Source organism: Phyllobates terribilis, unplaced genomic scaffold (assembly GCF_046119375.1).
Source record: "Phyllobates terribilis strain yellow unplaced genomic scaffold, ASM4611937v1 Scaffold_9__5_contigs__length_417890890, whole genome shotgun sequence".
In the NCBI taxonomy this organism is placed as follows: Eukaryota; Metazoa; Chordata; class Amphibia; order Anura; family Dendrobatidae; genus Phyllobates; species Phyllobates terribilis.
Genome location: NW_027362769.1, coordinates 229968965 through 229985912, shown reverse-complemented (window position 1 = coordinate 229985912; position 16948 = coordinate 229968965). Strand labels below are relative to the sequence as shown.

Below are 16948 nucleotides of genomic sequence, written 5' to 3'. Positions count from 1 at the left end.
GTGTAGGTCCACTGTGTTTTATCAAGACCAAAGTCAGCACAGCCGTCTACCAGGAAATTTTAGAGCACTTCATGCTTCCCTCTGCCGACAAGCTTTTTGGAGATGGAAATTTCATTCTCCAGCAGGACTTGGCCCCTGTCCACACTGCCAAAAGTACCAATACCTGGTTTTCACACAACAGCATCACTGTGCTTGAATGGCCAGCAAACTCGCCTGTCATTAACCCCATAGAGGATCTATTATAGAGAATCTATGGGGTATTGTCAAGAGGAAGATGAAAGACACCAGACCCAACAATGCAGAAGAGCTGAAGGCTGCTATCAAAGCAACTTGGGCTTCCATAACACCTCAGCAGTGCCACAGGCTGATCGCCTCCATGCCACGCCGCATAGATGCAGTAATTGATGCAAAATGAGCCCCGACCAAGTATTGAGGGCATTTACTGAATATACATTTCAGTAGGCCAACATTTTGGATTTTACAAACATTTTTCAAGCTGTTGTTATAAAGTATTCTAATTTACTGAGATAATGACTTTTGTGTTTTCATTGGCTGTAAGACATAATCATCAACATTAACAAATATAAACACTTGAAATAGATCACTCTGTTTGTAATGACTCTATATAATATATGAGTTTCACTTTTTGTATTGAAGAACTGAAATAAATTAACTTTTTGATGATATTCTAATTTAGTGAGATGCACCTGTATCAGCTGACTGCTGGGGGTGATGGGTGTCAAAACTCCACCGATCTGACATTGGTAGCCTATATCATGGATATGTCATTAAAGGGACTGTCAGCACAGAATGACTGTTCAAATCAAGAACTGGCACTCGGTGAATCCTGATGGGACCAATCATTTCATAGAATCCTAGAATGTTAGAGTTGGAAGGAATCTTCAGTGTCCACCCCCCTACTCAATGCTGGATTCACTAAACCATCTCAGACAGACGTCTGTCCAGCCTCTGTTTGAAGACTTCCATTGCAGGAGAACTCACCACCTCTCGTGGCCGCCTGTTCCACTCAATGATCACCCTCACTGTCAAAAAGATTTTTGTAATATCTAATCTGTATCTTCTCCTTTTCAGTTTCATCCCATTGCTTCTCATGTTTCCATGTGCAAATGAGAATAAGGATGATCCCTCTACAGTGTGACAGCCCTTCAGATATTTATAGACAGCTATTACATCTCCTCTTAGCCTTCTTTTTTGAACATTTAACTGCACCTTTCCACCTGCTTGGTTTTCATCTATCGCCTCCATTCTACGGCTCTATAAAGCTAGAGCTGTCAATCACAGGAGAGGGAGGGTGTAAATAGAGGAAAGTGACTTGTCCAGCAAGTGACAGGACAAGTCAAGTCACTCTCTGGTGGGAACATCAAAGTCGATATTGCTGGAACAGCGTTATTGCAGGAGGTGAGTATGCACTTTTTAGGATTTTAATTTGGATCCTGAATTGATTAAGCTGGTGGTTATCCAGTGGTGGACTTCTTTAACCCTATGAAGCACTACCCCCTGCTAATTCCATTGAAGAGATTTTTCTTGTGGTATAGTCTCCATAGACCCACACACCTTTTTGCAATATATTCTGTAGCTAGGGTATTTTCTTTCACTGAATGGTCAATAACATACATCATAACCAACTTCCCAGTCATAGCTGAATGAACTTTTTAACATTTAATTTCCAGCTTAAAGAAGCCCTCCTCCCATCAAAGTTTTCATCCTCTTACTATATTGCAATCATCATATTGTAGAACACTGTGTACTTACAATTGCTCATGTTGCCTTTCTACCCAATTAATTCTTCTCTTTTCCATTAAGTTTGTGACATCACTTGATTAAAAACAGACTAGCTGAATTCTTCTAAGCTCTAAGCAGAAACAGGAGGTCTCTTTTCCCTACATGAAGCATCATTAGAACTGCAATTCTATGTCATTGAAAGGGCCATGGAAGCTCAGCTCCACCTCCTATTCAACTCCTGACCCAGCTGCTGACGAAGGTTCGCTGAACCGCGTGTTGGGGAGGACGTACACCCATCCAGCCGTTGGTATGCTCTTGGCTTCCCATATTTACGGTAGCTATATATTCCATATACAACTTACTTAACTATGTATTGTCTACAAACTGCCCTAATTGGTGGGAATATTTGAGTGGTAGTATGGATTGGAGCATATAATTTATTGTTGATTGTGTTGATATGCCAAAGGGGCTGGATGTTCTGTATGTCCGTTCTTCCCTGTACATGGTCATTGGTGTCAAACACTCCCTATGCGATTGAACTGTTTTTAATTAAGACATGTTTAATAAAGGTATATTATTTTTACATTAACAAATGTCTATGGGCTTTATGTCGCTATCTCTTTTTTTCCTCTCTCCTGACCCAGCTGCTGTAGAATTGTAGTTCTACTGATGACTCATGTCGAGAAAAAGAGACTTCCTTGATTCTTTCTGGCTTAGAAGGATTCAGCTAGTCTGCTTTTAATCACGTGATGTCATAGACCTAATGGAAAAAAGAAGAATTAACTGGGAAAATGAGAAATTGTAAGTACACAGTACTATATAATATGATGACTGCAATATATTAAGAGGATAAAAACTTTGATGGGAGGAGGAGTGCTTCTTCAATGTAAGAATATTGAATAATAATTGGAAAATAAAACAATCTTAAAGTTAGACTGACTCTTAGGTATGTAGCCATGGGCGTGTGTATATGAATTCTTCCCTCTTTCTCACTTCCTGAGTCTTTGTAGAACGCATCCAGCACTAGGTTCTTGATGGACAGAGCTTTTCCAGCAGACAGTTCAATTATAGTCTGGTAAGCATGTCGCTGAGGCTGATGAAGTTTGAGGGCTGAGTAGAGATATAACCAAGGTGTGTCCATGGTAAACGCCCCTAGGAAAAAACAAAAAATGTTACATTTTGTGTGGAGAGTCTTCTACAATAGATTGTCAGAAAGGAAACTGATTAATTGCTGCATCGTTTAGTCAATAATGGAGGTGCAATTCTGTAATGCAGTCTATAAAACCAAAGCAAGCAGTGGATAGAAAAGGAAGTGGTAATATAAAGAAAAACATTCTACTTTTTAGTTTCTTAATCCACTCATAGCTTTGGCTTCAAAAACTGCATAAAAAAGTGTATAAAAATGGCATATGTGACACTACCCTCATAGGGCATATGAGAGTCTTCATAGTGGGGGATCCACGGCTGGGCTCCTCTCTCAATAAAACAGTGTAAGGGAAGCTGCAATCAGCCATAGATTCTCTCATCAGAGAGAATGGGGCCAATTATGTAAATCACACTGTGATCAGACTCTGGTAAGTATTGCCCCCTCATCACCAATCCTGGTATGCATGGCACCCCTCATCCCCATCCAGGTATGCATGCCCCCCTCATCCCCATCCTGGTATGAATGGCCCCCTCATCCTTATCCTGGTATGCATGGCACCCCTCATCCCCATCCTGGTATGCATGGCACCCCTCATTTCAAATCTGGTATACATGGCACCCCTCATCCCCAATCCTGAAATGCATGGCACCCCTCATACCCATCCTGGTATGCATGACCCCGTCATCGCAATCCTGGTATGTATGGCCCCCCTATCCTGGTATGCATGGCACCCCTCATCCCAATCCTGGTATGCATGGCCAACTCATCCCAATCCTGGTATGCATGGCACCCCTCATCCCAATCCTGGTATGCATGGCCCCCCTATCCTGGTATGCATGGCCCCCCTATCCTGGTATGCATGGCCCCCCATCACTGCACACATTAAAAAAATAAACACATCTACTCATCTTCCTTCCCTCTTCTCCAACACGGCGTCCTGTTTGCCAGCAGCTCACCTCCGCATCTGAAGAGCATTACGTCACTGCCATGCACCCTCAGACGCCGAGGTGAGGTGTCGGGATATTCACTCCTCTCCACGCCGGGACTATGGTAGTGGAGAGGAGTGAATATCCCTGTTCTTTAATAGCGTGCGCACAGTGTCAGCAGCGCCGCAGCTCCCACTGCTGCTCAGTGATCCTCCGTGCCCGCTACTAAAGAGAATGAATATTCACCCTTCTCCACGCCTATGGTAGATGGAGAAGAGTGAATATGCATTCTCTTTAGTAGCTGAGCTGAGCTGCAGTGGTAGATGCGGAGCAGCTGACATTGTGCACACGCTATTAGAGAACAGGGATATTCACTCCTCTCCACTACCATAGTCCCGCTCCTCCGCTGCCACAACCCCCACCATCACTATCCACCACTGAAATGTATATACAATAAAGTATATACCCGAGTATAAGCCGAGCAGGGCTTTTTCAGCCTAAAAAATGGGCTTAAAAAGTCAGCTTATACCTGAGTATACAGTGGTTACGGAAAGTATTCAGACCCCCTTAAATTTTTCACTCTTTGTTTCATTGCAGCCATTTGGTAAATTCTTAAAAAGTTCATTTTTTTCTCATTAAAGTACACTCTGCACCCCATCTTGACTGAAAAAAAACAGAAATTTAGAAATTTTTGCAAATTTCTTAAAAAAGAAAAACTGAAATATCACATGGTCGTAAGTATTCAGACCCTTCGCTCAGACACTCATATTTAAGTCACTTGCTGTCCATTTCCTTGTGATCCTCCTTGAGATGGTTCTACTCCTTCATTGCAGTCCAGCTGTGTTTAATTAAACTGATAGGACTTGATTTGGAAAGGCACACACCTGTCTATATAAGACCTTACAGCTCTCAGTGCATGTCAGACCAAATGAGAATCATGAGCTCAAAGGAAATGAAACAAAGAGTGAAACATTTAAAGGAGTCTGAATACTTTCCGTACCCACTGTATACAGTACATTTGTATGATGAATCAAAACTTTTTCCAGCAAGCGATTTAGAAAAAATAAACATGGATGAAGAACAGTGCTGCTCACCATTATTGGCACCCCTTCATTTTTTTCATAGACTGTATAATATCTTCAGAAATAAATGGAAATGTACCAAAGTTATATCCTCAGGATTTTTTAATTAGTGGTCCAAAGTAATACAACAGTAAAACATTGTTTTTCAACTTCCATGTTGCAATTTCAAAGATAAAACGGAATAAACAGCATGTACAGCAATGAAGGCACCCCTAATTAATACAGGTGCAAATGCCTTTGCAGGTGTTTTTTGTTAATTATTTTAATTTACTGAGATAATGACTTTTGTGTTTTCATTGGCTGTAAGCCATAATCATCAACATTAACAGAAATAAACACTTGAAATAGATCACTCTGTTTGTAATGACTCTATATAATACATGAGTTTCACTTTTTGTATTGAAGAACTGAAATAAATTAACTTTTTGATGATATTCTAATTTAGTGAGATGCACCTGTACTTGGTTGCACACTGTTTGGCATTGCTGACAGTCTCCATACATTTCTTGTAGCCATCTATAAGCTTCTTCACTTCTCAGCTGGAATTTTCTCCCACTCTTCATTTGCAGTTTGTTCAAGCTCTCGAATGTTTGCAGGGTTCTTTTTCCCAATGGCAGATTTCAGCTCACCCCAAAGATTTTCAATGGGATTGGAGGTCAGGACTCATTGTTGGCCATTTTAACCCCTTTAACCAAGGGCCATTTTCCATTTTTGCGTTTTTTGCCCCCCTTTTCCCAGAGCCATAACTTTTTTTTATTTTACCTTCAATATGGACCTGTAAGGGCTTACTTTGTGCGGGACAAGTTGTACTTTTGAACAACACCATTGGTTTTACAATCGCATGTACTGGAAAAAGGGGAAAAAATTCCAAGTGTAGTGAAATTGCAAAAAAAAGTGCAATTCCACAGTTGTTTTTTTTTACCATGTTCACTAAATGCTAAAACTGACCTGTCATTATGATTCTCCAGGTAATTACGAGCTTGTAGATACCAAACATGTATAGGTTCATTTTTATATAAGTGGTGAAAAAAAATCCAAAGTTTGTCAAAAAAAAAAAAAGGTCGCCATTTTCCGAGGTCTGTAGTGTCTCCATTTTTCAGGACCAGGGGTTGGGTGAGGGCTTATTTTTTGCGCGCCGAGCTGACGTTTTTATTGATACAATTTTAGGGTAGATGTGATGTTTTGATCGCCCGTTATTGCAATGTTGCAGCAAAAAAACATAATTCTGGTGTTTTGATTTTTTTCTTATTACGCAGTTTACCGATCAGATTAATAATTTTTAGATATTGATGGATCGGGCGATTCTGAGAGCGGCAACACCAAATATGTAATATAGGTGATTTTTTTATTATTGTTTTATTTTGAATGGGGCGAAAGGGGGTGATTTAAATTTTTTATTTTTTTATTTTTTTAATATTTTAGAAACATTTTTTTTTAATTTACACATGTTTCAATAGTCTCCATGGGAGACTAGAAGCTGCGATTGTCTGATCACCTCTGCTACACACAAGCGATAATCAGATCGCCTGTGTGTAGCAGAAATGCTCACTGCCTATGTGGGCTGACCTCTGGGCGGAGCTCATAGCCTCCCAGCAATGACAACTGCAGGGGTCATGTGACACGGGAGTTGGTGGGTGGGACCTATGACATCCTTCTGCCGTGGCCATGTTAAATGCCGCTGTCAGAGATTGACAGCGGCATTTAACATGTTAACAGCTGTGGGTGGATCGCGATTCCACCCGCGGCTGTTACGGGCACATGACAGCTGATCAGATCAGCTGTCATGTTCCCAGAAATGTGGGGGCTCCGGCGATGAGCCCGCACCAAAGGGAGAGACCCAACATGTGCCGTACATGTACAGCACATGTCAGAAAGGGGTTAAAACATTTTTTCTTTTTCGACAATTCCTGTATACTTTTGATTGTGTGCTTTGGGTCATTGTCTTGCTGGAGGACCCATGACCTTTGACTTCAAACCAAGTTTTCTTACACTGGGTAGGACATTTCGCTCTAAAATCTCATGATAATTCTCTGATTTCATGATTCCTGTAATACGGTCAAGGCTTACAGTACCACACGCTGCAAAGCAACCCCACAGAATTATGGATCAACCACTATGCTTAACTGTTGGTAAGGTGTTCTTTTCCTTTTAAGCTTCATTATAAGCTTCATCTGTAAATCAACTGTTGCTTTGCATTGCCCAAAAGCTCTATTTTTGTTTCATTTGTCCACAGAACATTTTCCCAGAAGTATTGTGGTTTGTCAAGGTACTCTTTGGCAAAGATCAGTGATTCCTTTTTATGTCTTTTCTTCAGCAATGGTTTCTTTCTTGGCCTTCGCCCATAAAGCTCTGCTTGGTTTAGTGTGGGGTGTATGGTACTTGTTGAAACCATGATACCAGACTGTTCCAGATTGGCCTTCAGGTCTTTGGATGTTTGACGTGGTGTTTTTTCCACCATTCGCACCAACCTTCGAAGACCTCTCTTGTCAATTTTCCTCTATCCCCCACGTCCAAGGAGCTTCTTGACAATTGGATGGCAAACTTCTTAATAACATTGCGCACAGTTGAAACTGGGATACCAAGGTCTTTGGAGATGGCCTTATACCCTTTGGAAGTCTTGTGTTTGCTAATAATAGCAGTTCTGATGTCCTCATGCAGCTCCTTTGTCTTCACCATTGTTACAAAGGAACAAGGCCTACCATGTGGCTTTTTAAAACATTGAAGTCATCATTCATTGGCTAATTCATGTCCCATGGGCACCGACAATTAATCACAGGTGAATGTCTTTTGTGATTTACCACAGGCTAGTCAAAATTTGTTTCTATTCTAAATTAATGTAAAGGGTGCCAATACTAGTGACACAGCAAGCTTTAGGTTTTTCTATTTTTCCCTCCCATTGTTTTTTGTATTAAATTATTGTTTATCATTTGCTTTTTTGTATTTAACACGGGTGCTCTATACAAAATACTGTTTCACTTGATTCATGTTTTTTCAGGCGATATTCCACATTATGTACTTAAACTTCCTGGGTGCCAATAACGATGAGCAGGATGGTATATAATCCACAGCATGTACTTTATTCCTGCAGATTCTGTGATGAAAGGCTGCAAGTTTTGATCCATTAAAGGGAATCTATCATCAGGTTTTTTGCTACCCCATCTGAGAGCAGCATGATGTAAGGGTGACGTGTCACTTACTGCTTGCTGTCATTTTGATAAAATCATTGTTTTCTCTGCTGCAGATCTTACAGTTCTCTGAATACTGAGCTTTGTATAACCTCGTCCACATTACTGTGTAAGGAGGAAGACCGGGGTGTAAGTACTTTCAGAACAAGGGATCCGGAACTGCTGGGGCCGTACCTCTGGTTGCAGGTGGAAGACAGACTGTGAGCACAGGAGTCAGGTGACTGGGAAGCTGGGGGCGTGTCCAGAGTGAGAGCTGGGAGGTCAGGTGACCGGGAAACTGGTGGCGTGGCTAGAGAGAGGGGGAGGCGAGGATTTTTGCACGGGAAAGCGGCAGGAGAGTCCCGCTTGGGAGAGCAGTGTGAGAGGGTCCAGGCTCCTGGCTCCAGTACTTGGAGCAAGATCCGAGTGCAGTGGACCAGAGGAGTCAAGCCGACTAGAGGGAGAAGAGACGCAGGTTCCGTGGAGCCGAGCACGTGAGGTGCCGTGTTATGGACTAGGGGCTCAGCGGGTAAAACCGGAGACCGCTCGCTGCCGCCAGAAGACGGGGCATTGTTTGGGTGGGGAAGCCTGAAGAAAGCAACACCGGCATCAGCTGGCAACTGCCTTGTGGAGGATAAGAGGCAGCTAAGTGTAAAAACTGTCGATTACAACCGGTTCGATTCTGCTACATCTGTGAACTGTCAGTTATAGACTTTTACCTGCTACTACCCTTGTTTTTCCCCATATTTTCCCCTGCTACTCCCTGCGTGGAGATTGACCCTGTTATCATAAACATCCCCTGTTTATTAACCCTGTATTGGCTGCTCTGTGTTTCTTTGTCACTGCATCTAAAGTACCCGTGTTACAATTGATTGGCAGCTATCTGTGTACACTGTGCATAGGCAGACAGCTGTCAATCAGAGTGCATGAATGTGGAGAACTACCTGGCAGCAGGTTTACTAGTCCTCTAGTGATAATCTCCTGCTGATAAAACAGTGATTTTATCAAAACTACTACAAGCAGCCCAGTAAGTGATACATCGCTGGAATCAGGGTCTCTGTCTCTATATTATGTTGCTCTCAGATTAGGTGACAGATTCCCTTTAAACAAGGCTGACTCATTTACAAATCCACATATAGCAGTGACGAATCATCAGCAAAAAAACTGAAATGTAGACAGTGGTTATAGCTATGGATTTGGCTCTGATATTATGAAACAATATGACCAGAGATTCTCTTTCCATTTTACCTTCCCATTTATAAAGGTCATTCTTTGATACATCCTTCCACTGTAGTCCGGCAACAAATGGCATTCGGTCATTGTACTGAACTTTGAAATTAGTATTGCTTTCAAGGGCTGAATGAGTATGTAAGAGTTGTGTCCTATAGTTCACCTGTTTCTCAGCAACTTGTAGAGTGAACTGAAAGAAATACATTTGTCACTATCAACAAAAAGGAAAGCAATTTAAACAATTCCTCCAGCGCTATCACAGTCAGATCCATGCATGCGAGGCCTGAGCGATGGCACCTGCATACAGGTCCTGTATCTTTGTTCTGTTTGTGTTTGTTTAGTCAGGATCTGTCTTATTCAAGAATCAACAAGAAACTTTTTGGAGCTCTTCAAATAAAACCAAATCCAAAAACCGATTAAAAAATAAATTAAAACAATGCATCTCAATAACGCAAAGAAAAAAAGAAAAATATATAGGCACTAACATATACAGTACATGCCGTTAATTACTATCTGACATGTAGATAAATAAAAGTGGACTTACTACATAAAACCACAGGACAAAGAAGATTCTAGAGGTCATCTAGATTTTGCATTTTTAGTTAATTTTAATCTATATACAGTGCTTTGAAAAAACATTCATACCCCATGAACTTTTCCACATTTTTTAACATTACACCCACAAACTTAAAAGTATTTTATTTGGCTTTTATATGATAAACACTAAGTACAGGTATTTGTGAAATGTAAAAGAACAGATTCACGGTTTTCTAATTATTTAAAAAATATAAATCTGAAAATTATGATGTGCATTTGTATTCAGCCCCCCGTCATTACTTTGTACGACCACCTTTGGCTTCAGTGAATGAACACTTGAATATGATTTGATCTAAATCATTGATTGTATCTCTGGCAGTATGTTTAGGGTCATTGTCCTGTTAGAAGGTGAACATATACAGTGGGTACGGAAAGTATTCAGACCCCCTTAAATTTTTCACTTTTTGTTTCATTGCTACCATTTGGTAAATTTTAAAAAGTTCATTTTTTTCTCATTAAAGTACACTCTGCACCCCATCTTGACTGAAAAAAAAACAGAAAAGTAGCAATTTTTGCAAATTTATTAAAAAAGAAAAACTGAAATATCACATGGTCATAAGTATTCAGACCCTTTGCTCAGACACTCATATTTAAGTCACATGCTGTCCATTTCCTTGTGATTCTCCGTGAGATGGTTCTACTCCTTCATTGGAGTCCAGCTGTGTTTAATTAAACTGATAGGACTTGATTTGGAAAGGCACACACCTGTCTATATAAGACCTCACAGCTCACAGTGCATGTCAGACCAAATGAGAATCATGAGCTCAAAGGAACTGCCCAAGGAGCTCAGAGACAGAATTGTGGCAAGTCACAGATCTGGCCAAGGTTACAAAAGAATTTCTGCATTACTCAAGGTTCCGAAGAGTACAGTGGCCTCCATAATCCTTAAATGGAAGAAGCTTGGGACCACCAGAAGTCTTCCTAGACCTGGCCGTCCAGCCAAACTGAGCAATCATGGGAGAAGAGCCTTGGTGAGAGAGGTAAAGAAGAACCCCAAGATCACTGTGGATGAGCTCCAGAGATGCAGTAGGGTGATAGGAGAAAGTTCCACAAAGTCAACTATCACTGCAGCCCTCCACCAGTCGGACCTTTATGGCATCCAACCTGACGGAACTTGAGAGCATTTGCCAGGAAGAATGGCAGAGGATCCCCAAATCCAGGTGTGAAAAACTTGTTGCATCATTCCCAAGAAGACTCATGGCTGTACTAGCTCAAAAGGGTGCTTCTTCTCAATACTGAGCAAAGGGTCTGAATACTTATGACCATGTGATATTTCACTTTTTCTTTTTTAATAAATTTGCAAAAATTTCTAAATGTCTGGTTTTTTTCAGTCAAAATGGAGTGCAGAGTGTACTTTAATGAGAAAAAAAATGAACTTTTTAGAATTTACCAAATGACTGCAATGAAACAAAAATGTAAAGGGGTCTGAATACTTTCAGTATCCACTGTAGGTGCTTCTCACAAAATTAGAATACCATCAAAAAGTTAATTTATTTCAGTTCTTCGATACAAAAAGTGAAACTCATATATTATATAGAGTCATTACAAGCAGTGATCTATTTCAAGTGTTTATTTCTGTTAATGTTGATGATTATGTCATTATCTCAGTAAATTAGAATAATTAACAAAAAACACCTGCAAAGGCTTCCTACACATTTAAAAAGGTCCCTTAGGCTGTTGCAGTAGGCTCCACATTCATGAGGAAAGCTGCCTACTTGACAGATGTCCAGAAGGCAGTCTTTGACACACTCCACAAGGAGGGTAAGCCACAAAAGGTCATTGCTAAAGAGGCTGGCTATTCACAGAGTGCTGTATCCAAGCATATTAATGGAAAGTTGATTGTAAGGAAAACATGTGGTAGAAAAAGGTGCACACGAACCAGGATAACCCCAGCCTTGAAAGGATTATTAAGAAAAGGCCATTCAAAAATGTGAGGGAGATTCACAAGGAGTGGACTGCTGCTGGAGTCATTGCTTCAAGAGCCACCACACACAGACGTATCCAGGACATGGGCTACAAGTGTCGCATTCCTTGTGTCAAGCCAATCATGACCAATAGACAACGCCAGAAGAGTCTTACCTGGGCCAAGGAGGAAAAGACCTGGACTGTTACTCAGTGGTCCAAGGTGTTGTTTTCAGATGAAAGTAAATTTTGCATTTAATTTGAAAATCAAGGTCCCAGCGTCTGGAGGAAGAGTGGAGAGGTCACAATCCAAGCTGCTTGAGGTCTAGAGTGAAGTTTCCAGAATCAGTGATGGTTTGGGGAGCCATGTCATCTGCTGGTGTAGGTCCACTGTGTTTTATCAAGACCAAAGTCAGCACAGCCGTCTACCAGGAAATTTTAGAGCACTTCATGCTTCCCTCTGCCGACAAGCCTTTTGGACATGGAAATTTCATTCTCCAGCAGGACTTGGCACCTGTCCACACTGCCAAAACTACCAATACCTGGTTTAAAAACAACAGTATCACTGTGCTTGATTGGCCAGCAAACTCACCTGACCTTAACCCCATAGAGAATCTATAGGGTATTGTCAAGATGAAGATGAGACACCAAACCCAACAATGCAGACGAGCTGAAGGCTGCTATCAAAGCAACCTGGGCTTCCATAACTCCTCAGCAGTGCCACAGGCTGATCGCCTCCATGCCACGCCACATTGATGCAGTAATTGATGCAAAAGGAGCCCCGACCAAGTATTGAGTGCATTTACTGAGCATACATTTCAGTAGGCAAACATTTCAGATTTTAAAATCATTTTTGAAGCTGTAGTTATAAAGTATTCTAATTTAATGAGATAATGACTTTTGTGTTTTCATTGGCTGTAAGCCATAATCATCAACATTAACTGAAATAAACACTTGAAATAGATCACTCTGTTTGTAATGACTCTATATAATATATGAGTTTCACTTTTTGTTTTGAAGAACTGAAATAAATTAACTTTTTGATGATATTCTAGTTTTGTGAGAAGCACCTGTACACCCCAGTTTCAAGTCATTTGCAGCCTCTAACAGGTTTTCATCCAGGATTTAGCTCCATTCATCTTTCCATCAACTCTGACCAGTTTCCCTGTCCCTAATGAAGAAAAGCATCCCCAAAGTATGATGCTGCCACACCATGCTTCATGGTGGGGATGGTGTTTTCAGGGTGATGTGCAGTGTTAGTTTTCCGCCACACATGGTTCTACTTTGGTTTCATTTAAGCAGAGCACCTTCTTCCACATGCTAGCTGTATTCCCTACATGGATTTTTGCAAGCTGTAAGTGGGACTTCTTATGGCTTGCTTTCAAAAATGTCTTTCCACTTGCCACACTTCCATAAAGGCCAGATTTGTGGAGCATAGGACTAATAGTTGTCCAGTGGACAGATTCTCCCACCTGAGCTGTAGACTATAGGCCTCTTTGATGGCTCTCTAATTAGTGCTCTCCTTGCTTAGGATGTCAGTTTAGGCGGACGACCATGTCTTGATAGGTTTGCAGTTGTGCCATTCCTGAATGATGTATTAAACAATGCTCTGTGAGATGTTCAGAGCTTGGGCTATTTTTTTTTATAACCTAACCCTGCTTTACTCTTCTCCACAATGTTATCCTTGACCCGTCTGGTGTGTTCCTTGGTTTTCATGATGCTGTTTAATCCCTCATGTTCTCAAACAAACCTCTGAGGCTTTCGCAGAACAGCTGTATTTATACTGAAAATAAATTACACTCAACTTACTAATTATGTGACTTCTTGAGGCAGTGAGGCGATGAATACAAATGCACATCATAATTTTTAGACTTATAGTTTTAAAATATTTAGAAACCCATCTATAATTTCTTTTACACTTCACAAAAAATGCTACTTTGTATTGGTATATCACAAAAAATCCCAATAAAATACATTTAAATTTGTGGGTGTAATGTGAAAAAAATGTGTAAAAGCTCACTAGGATATAAATACTCTTTCAAGGTATTGTATGTAAGATTTTGTGTCAAATTTTAAATATTTTTGTGAAGTATATGCAATTGGTATAAATAAATAATAAAATTAAACAGAGATTGTGCTACTTACAGTATATACTGTATATCAGTCTGAAAAGAAGCACTTTTTTTCAACCCTAGGTCTATAGCCATTACGGGAATTTCATTACCTCCATGAAGTAGCTGGATGCAGAAGGATTTGAGTTATTCTTGAACGTTTGACTGATGAATAGTTTCTTCTTGTTGTTCATTTCATCCCAGTGTTTTCCATAGCTCACCTCCAGGTATGAATGTATGTGAGGTGCGTATTCTTCATGATGTAAGTGTACCTGTAACACATGTAACAGATCGGTGGTTGGACATCTGACTATTTCTAGAACAAAGTAAAGTAATATTGATGAATAGAAAGTAAAATGATATTTGATCTTCCAGTTTATACATTGAGATGTAGTCCAGAAAAATTAACTATTGAACTCATGCCAGCATATCTCTCAGATATGGTAATACAGTATGTTTCTCTGCAGTACCATGTAGATCATGATATTATAATGTGTCTGTTCCAAATGAAATCTCAGTCCTGCAGCATTAAAGAGGTTGTCCACTACTTTTACATTGATGACCTATTTTTGGGATAGGTTATCAATGTCTGATCGGCTGCAGTCTGACACCCGGCACCCCCGCCGATCAGCTCTTATTAATGGTGTCGGCCGCCGGCCGGAAGTACTCACTTGCCAACCTGCTCCATCTACTTGTAGTGGCTTGGGCTTGTTACTGCACCTCCGTCTCCTATTGATTTGATTGTGCAGTACCAAGCACCGGCCACTACCCGATCACGGAGCAGCCCAGCAAGTGAGTACTTCCGGTGGCTGCAGCTGCCGACACCGATAACAGCTGATCGGCGGGGGTGCCGGTTGTTGGACCCAGGCCGATCAGACATTGATGACCTATCCTAAGGATAAGCTTCGATAATGTTGTACAGAAAACAGAACACTAAATCCTACAATCACAAAATAGAGAATAAAAAAATGGAAAATTATCAATAATTTGTATTAAAAATAATATAGGTGACACATTCCATTTAAAGGGATTAACTAGATAATAATAACTAGTAATAATAATAAATAAATAGGAAAATGTCATTATGAATTAATGCCTAAATACCTAAATTAGCAAATAAAATTTGTTCAAATTTGTCTAAGTAGGTAACCACTATAGTGTATTAAAATGGATACCGCCTTGTTGCACTGTCAGAAACCTTTCCTAGAATTTTAATAAAGCAGCTGTCTGTGAGCATGTGGAGTAGGAAATGCCATTCCCCCTTCATGTGTAGGAAGATATGCTCCCAATGTGTTTTCGAAGGGGTGCTGAGGTAACAGGGAGCTGCTCACACTGCTGTCTACCCCGTCTATCTGATCAAATACTAGAGACAACAGGGGTGCTGAGGTAAGAAGAGGCTGCTCACATTGCTGTTTATCTGATCTAATATTTGAGACAACAGGGGTGCTGAGGTGAGAATAGGCTGCTCACACTGCTGTCCACCATGTCTATGTGATCTAATACTGAAGGCACCAGGGGTGCTGAGGTAAGAAGAGGCCGCTTGCAATGTTGTCCACCATTGCTATCTAATCTAATACTGGAGATACCAGGGGTGCTGCTCTAAGAGGCTGCTCACACTGCTGTCCACCATGTCTAAGTGATCTAATACTGGAGGCACCAGGGGTGCTGAGGTAAGAAGAGACCACTCACAATGTTGTCCACCATGGCTATCTAATCTAATACTGGAGATACCAGAGATGCTGCTCTAAAAAGAGGCTGCTCACATTGCTGTCTACCCCATCTTTCTGATCTAATACTGGAGATATCAGGAGTGGTGCAATAAGAAGAGGATGCTCATACTGCTATCTACCCTGACTTTCTGATCTAATACTGGAGATACCAGGGTTGTTCAGGTTGTTGAGGTAACAAGTTGCCACCCACACTTCTGTCTGCACTGTCTTTCTGATATTTTATTGGAGATACCAGGAGTGATGAGGTAAGAAGAGACTGTTCACACTGCTGTCTATCATGTATTTCTGATGTAATACTGGTGATACCAAAGGTGTTGAGGTGAGCAGCGGCTGCTCACACTGTTGTTCATTTTGTCTATCTGATCTAATACTAATCGAATACCAGGGCTGCTTAAAAAAGAAGAGGCTGCTCACACTGTCCACCCTTTTTATCTGATCAAGTACTGAAGATACCAGAGGTGCTGAGGTAAAAAGAGGCTGTTCACACTGCTGTCCACCCTGTTTCACTTATCTAAAACTGGAGATACCAGGGGTGCTGAGGATATGGAGAGACTGCTTACACTGCTGTCCACCCTGTCTGTCTGATTTAATACTGATGATACCAGGAGTGCTGATATAACAAGAGAGTGCTCACACTGCAGTACACCTTGTCTATATGATCTAATACTGGTGCTAAGGTAAGAAAAGGCCACTCACACTGCTATACACTATGTATTTCTGATCTTATACTAGAGATACTGGGAGTGTTGTGGTAACAAGAGGCTGCCTTAACTGCTGTCCACCCTTTGTATCTAATCTAATACTGGAAATACCAGGAGTGTTAAGATAAGAATAGGCCACTCGCACTACTGTCCAACATGCATTTCTAATGTAATACTGGAGATACCAAAGGTGCTGAGATGAGAAGAGGCTACTCACACTGCTGTTCACCAAGTCTATCTGACCTAATAGTGGAGATAGCAGGGATGCTGAGATAAGAAGAGGCTGCTCTCACTGCTGTACACCCTTTCTTTCTGATCTGCTACTAGAGATACCAAGAGTGCTAGAGGTATAAATATTCAAATTAAAAGCATTTAGAAATCTATTTTTAATTACATTTCCTATATAGATACATGTATAGATATACGTATATATATATATATATATATATATATATATATATACATACATATATACATATGTATATTATATATATATATATATATATATATATATATATATACAGCTCTGGCAAAAATTAAGAGACCACTGAACAGTTTTCTATTGGAAAGCGTGGAAAGACTGGTGGAAAGCAGCCAAGACGCATGATAGCTGTG

General features: G+C 40.6%; 1 protein-coding gene across 1 annotated transcript in view; it reads right to left on the bottom strand.

Annotated features, from left to right (window-relative positions):
* Window positions 1-16948, bottom strand: part of LOC141162056 (uncharacterized) — a 539567-nt gene that overhangs the window by 312908 nt on the left and 209711 nt on the right. The window contains exons 27-29 of the mRNA XM_073647724.1: window positions 14016-14174; window positions 9311-9482; window positions 2684-2895 (exon numbers count right to left, since the gene is read on the bottom strand). Coding sequence (XP_073503825.1) covers window positions 2684-2895; window positions 9311-9482; window positions 14016-14174 — 543 coding nt within the window. The remainder of the gene's footprint in view (window positions 1-2683; window positions 2896-9310; window positions 9483-14015; window positions 14175-16948) is intronic.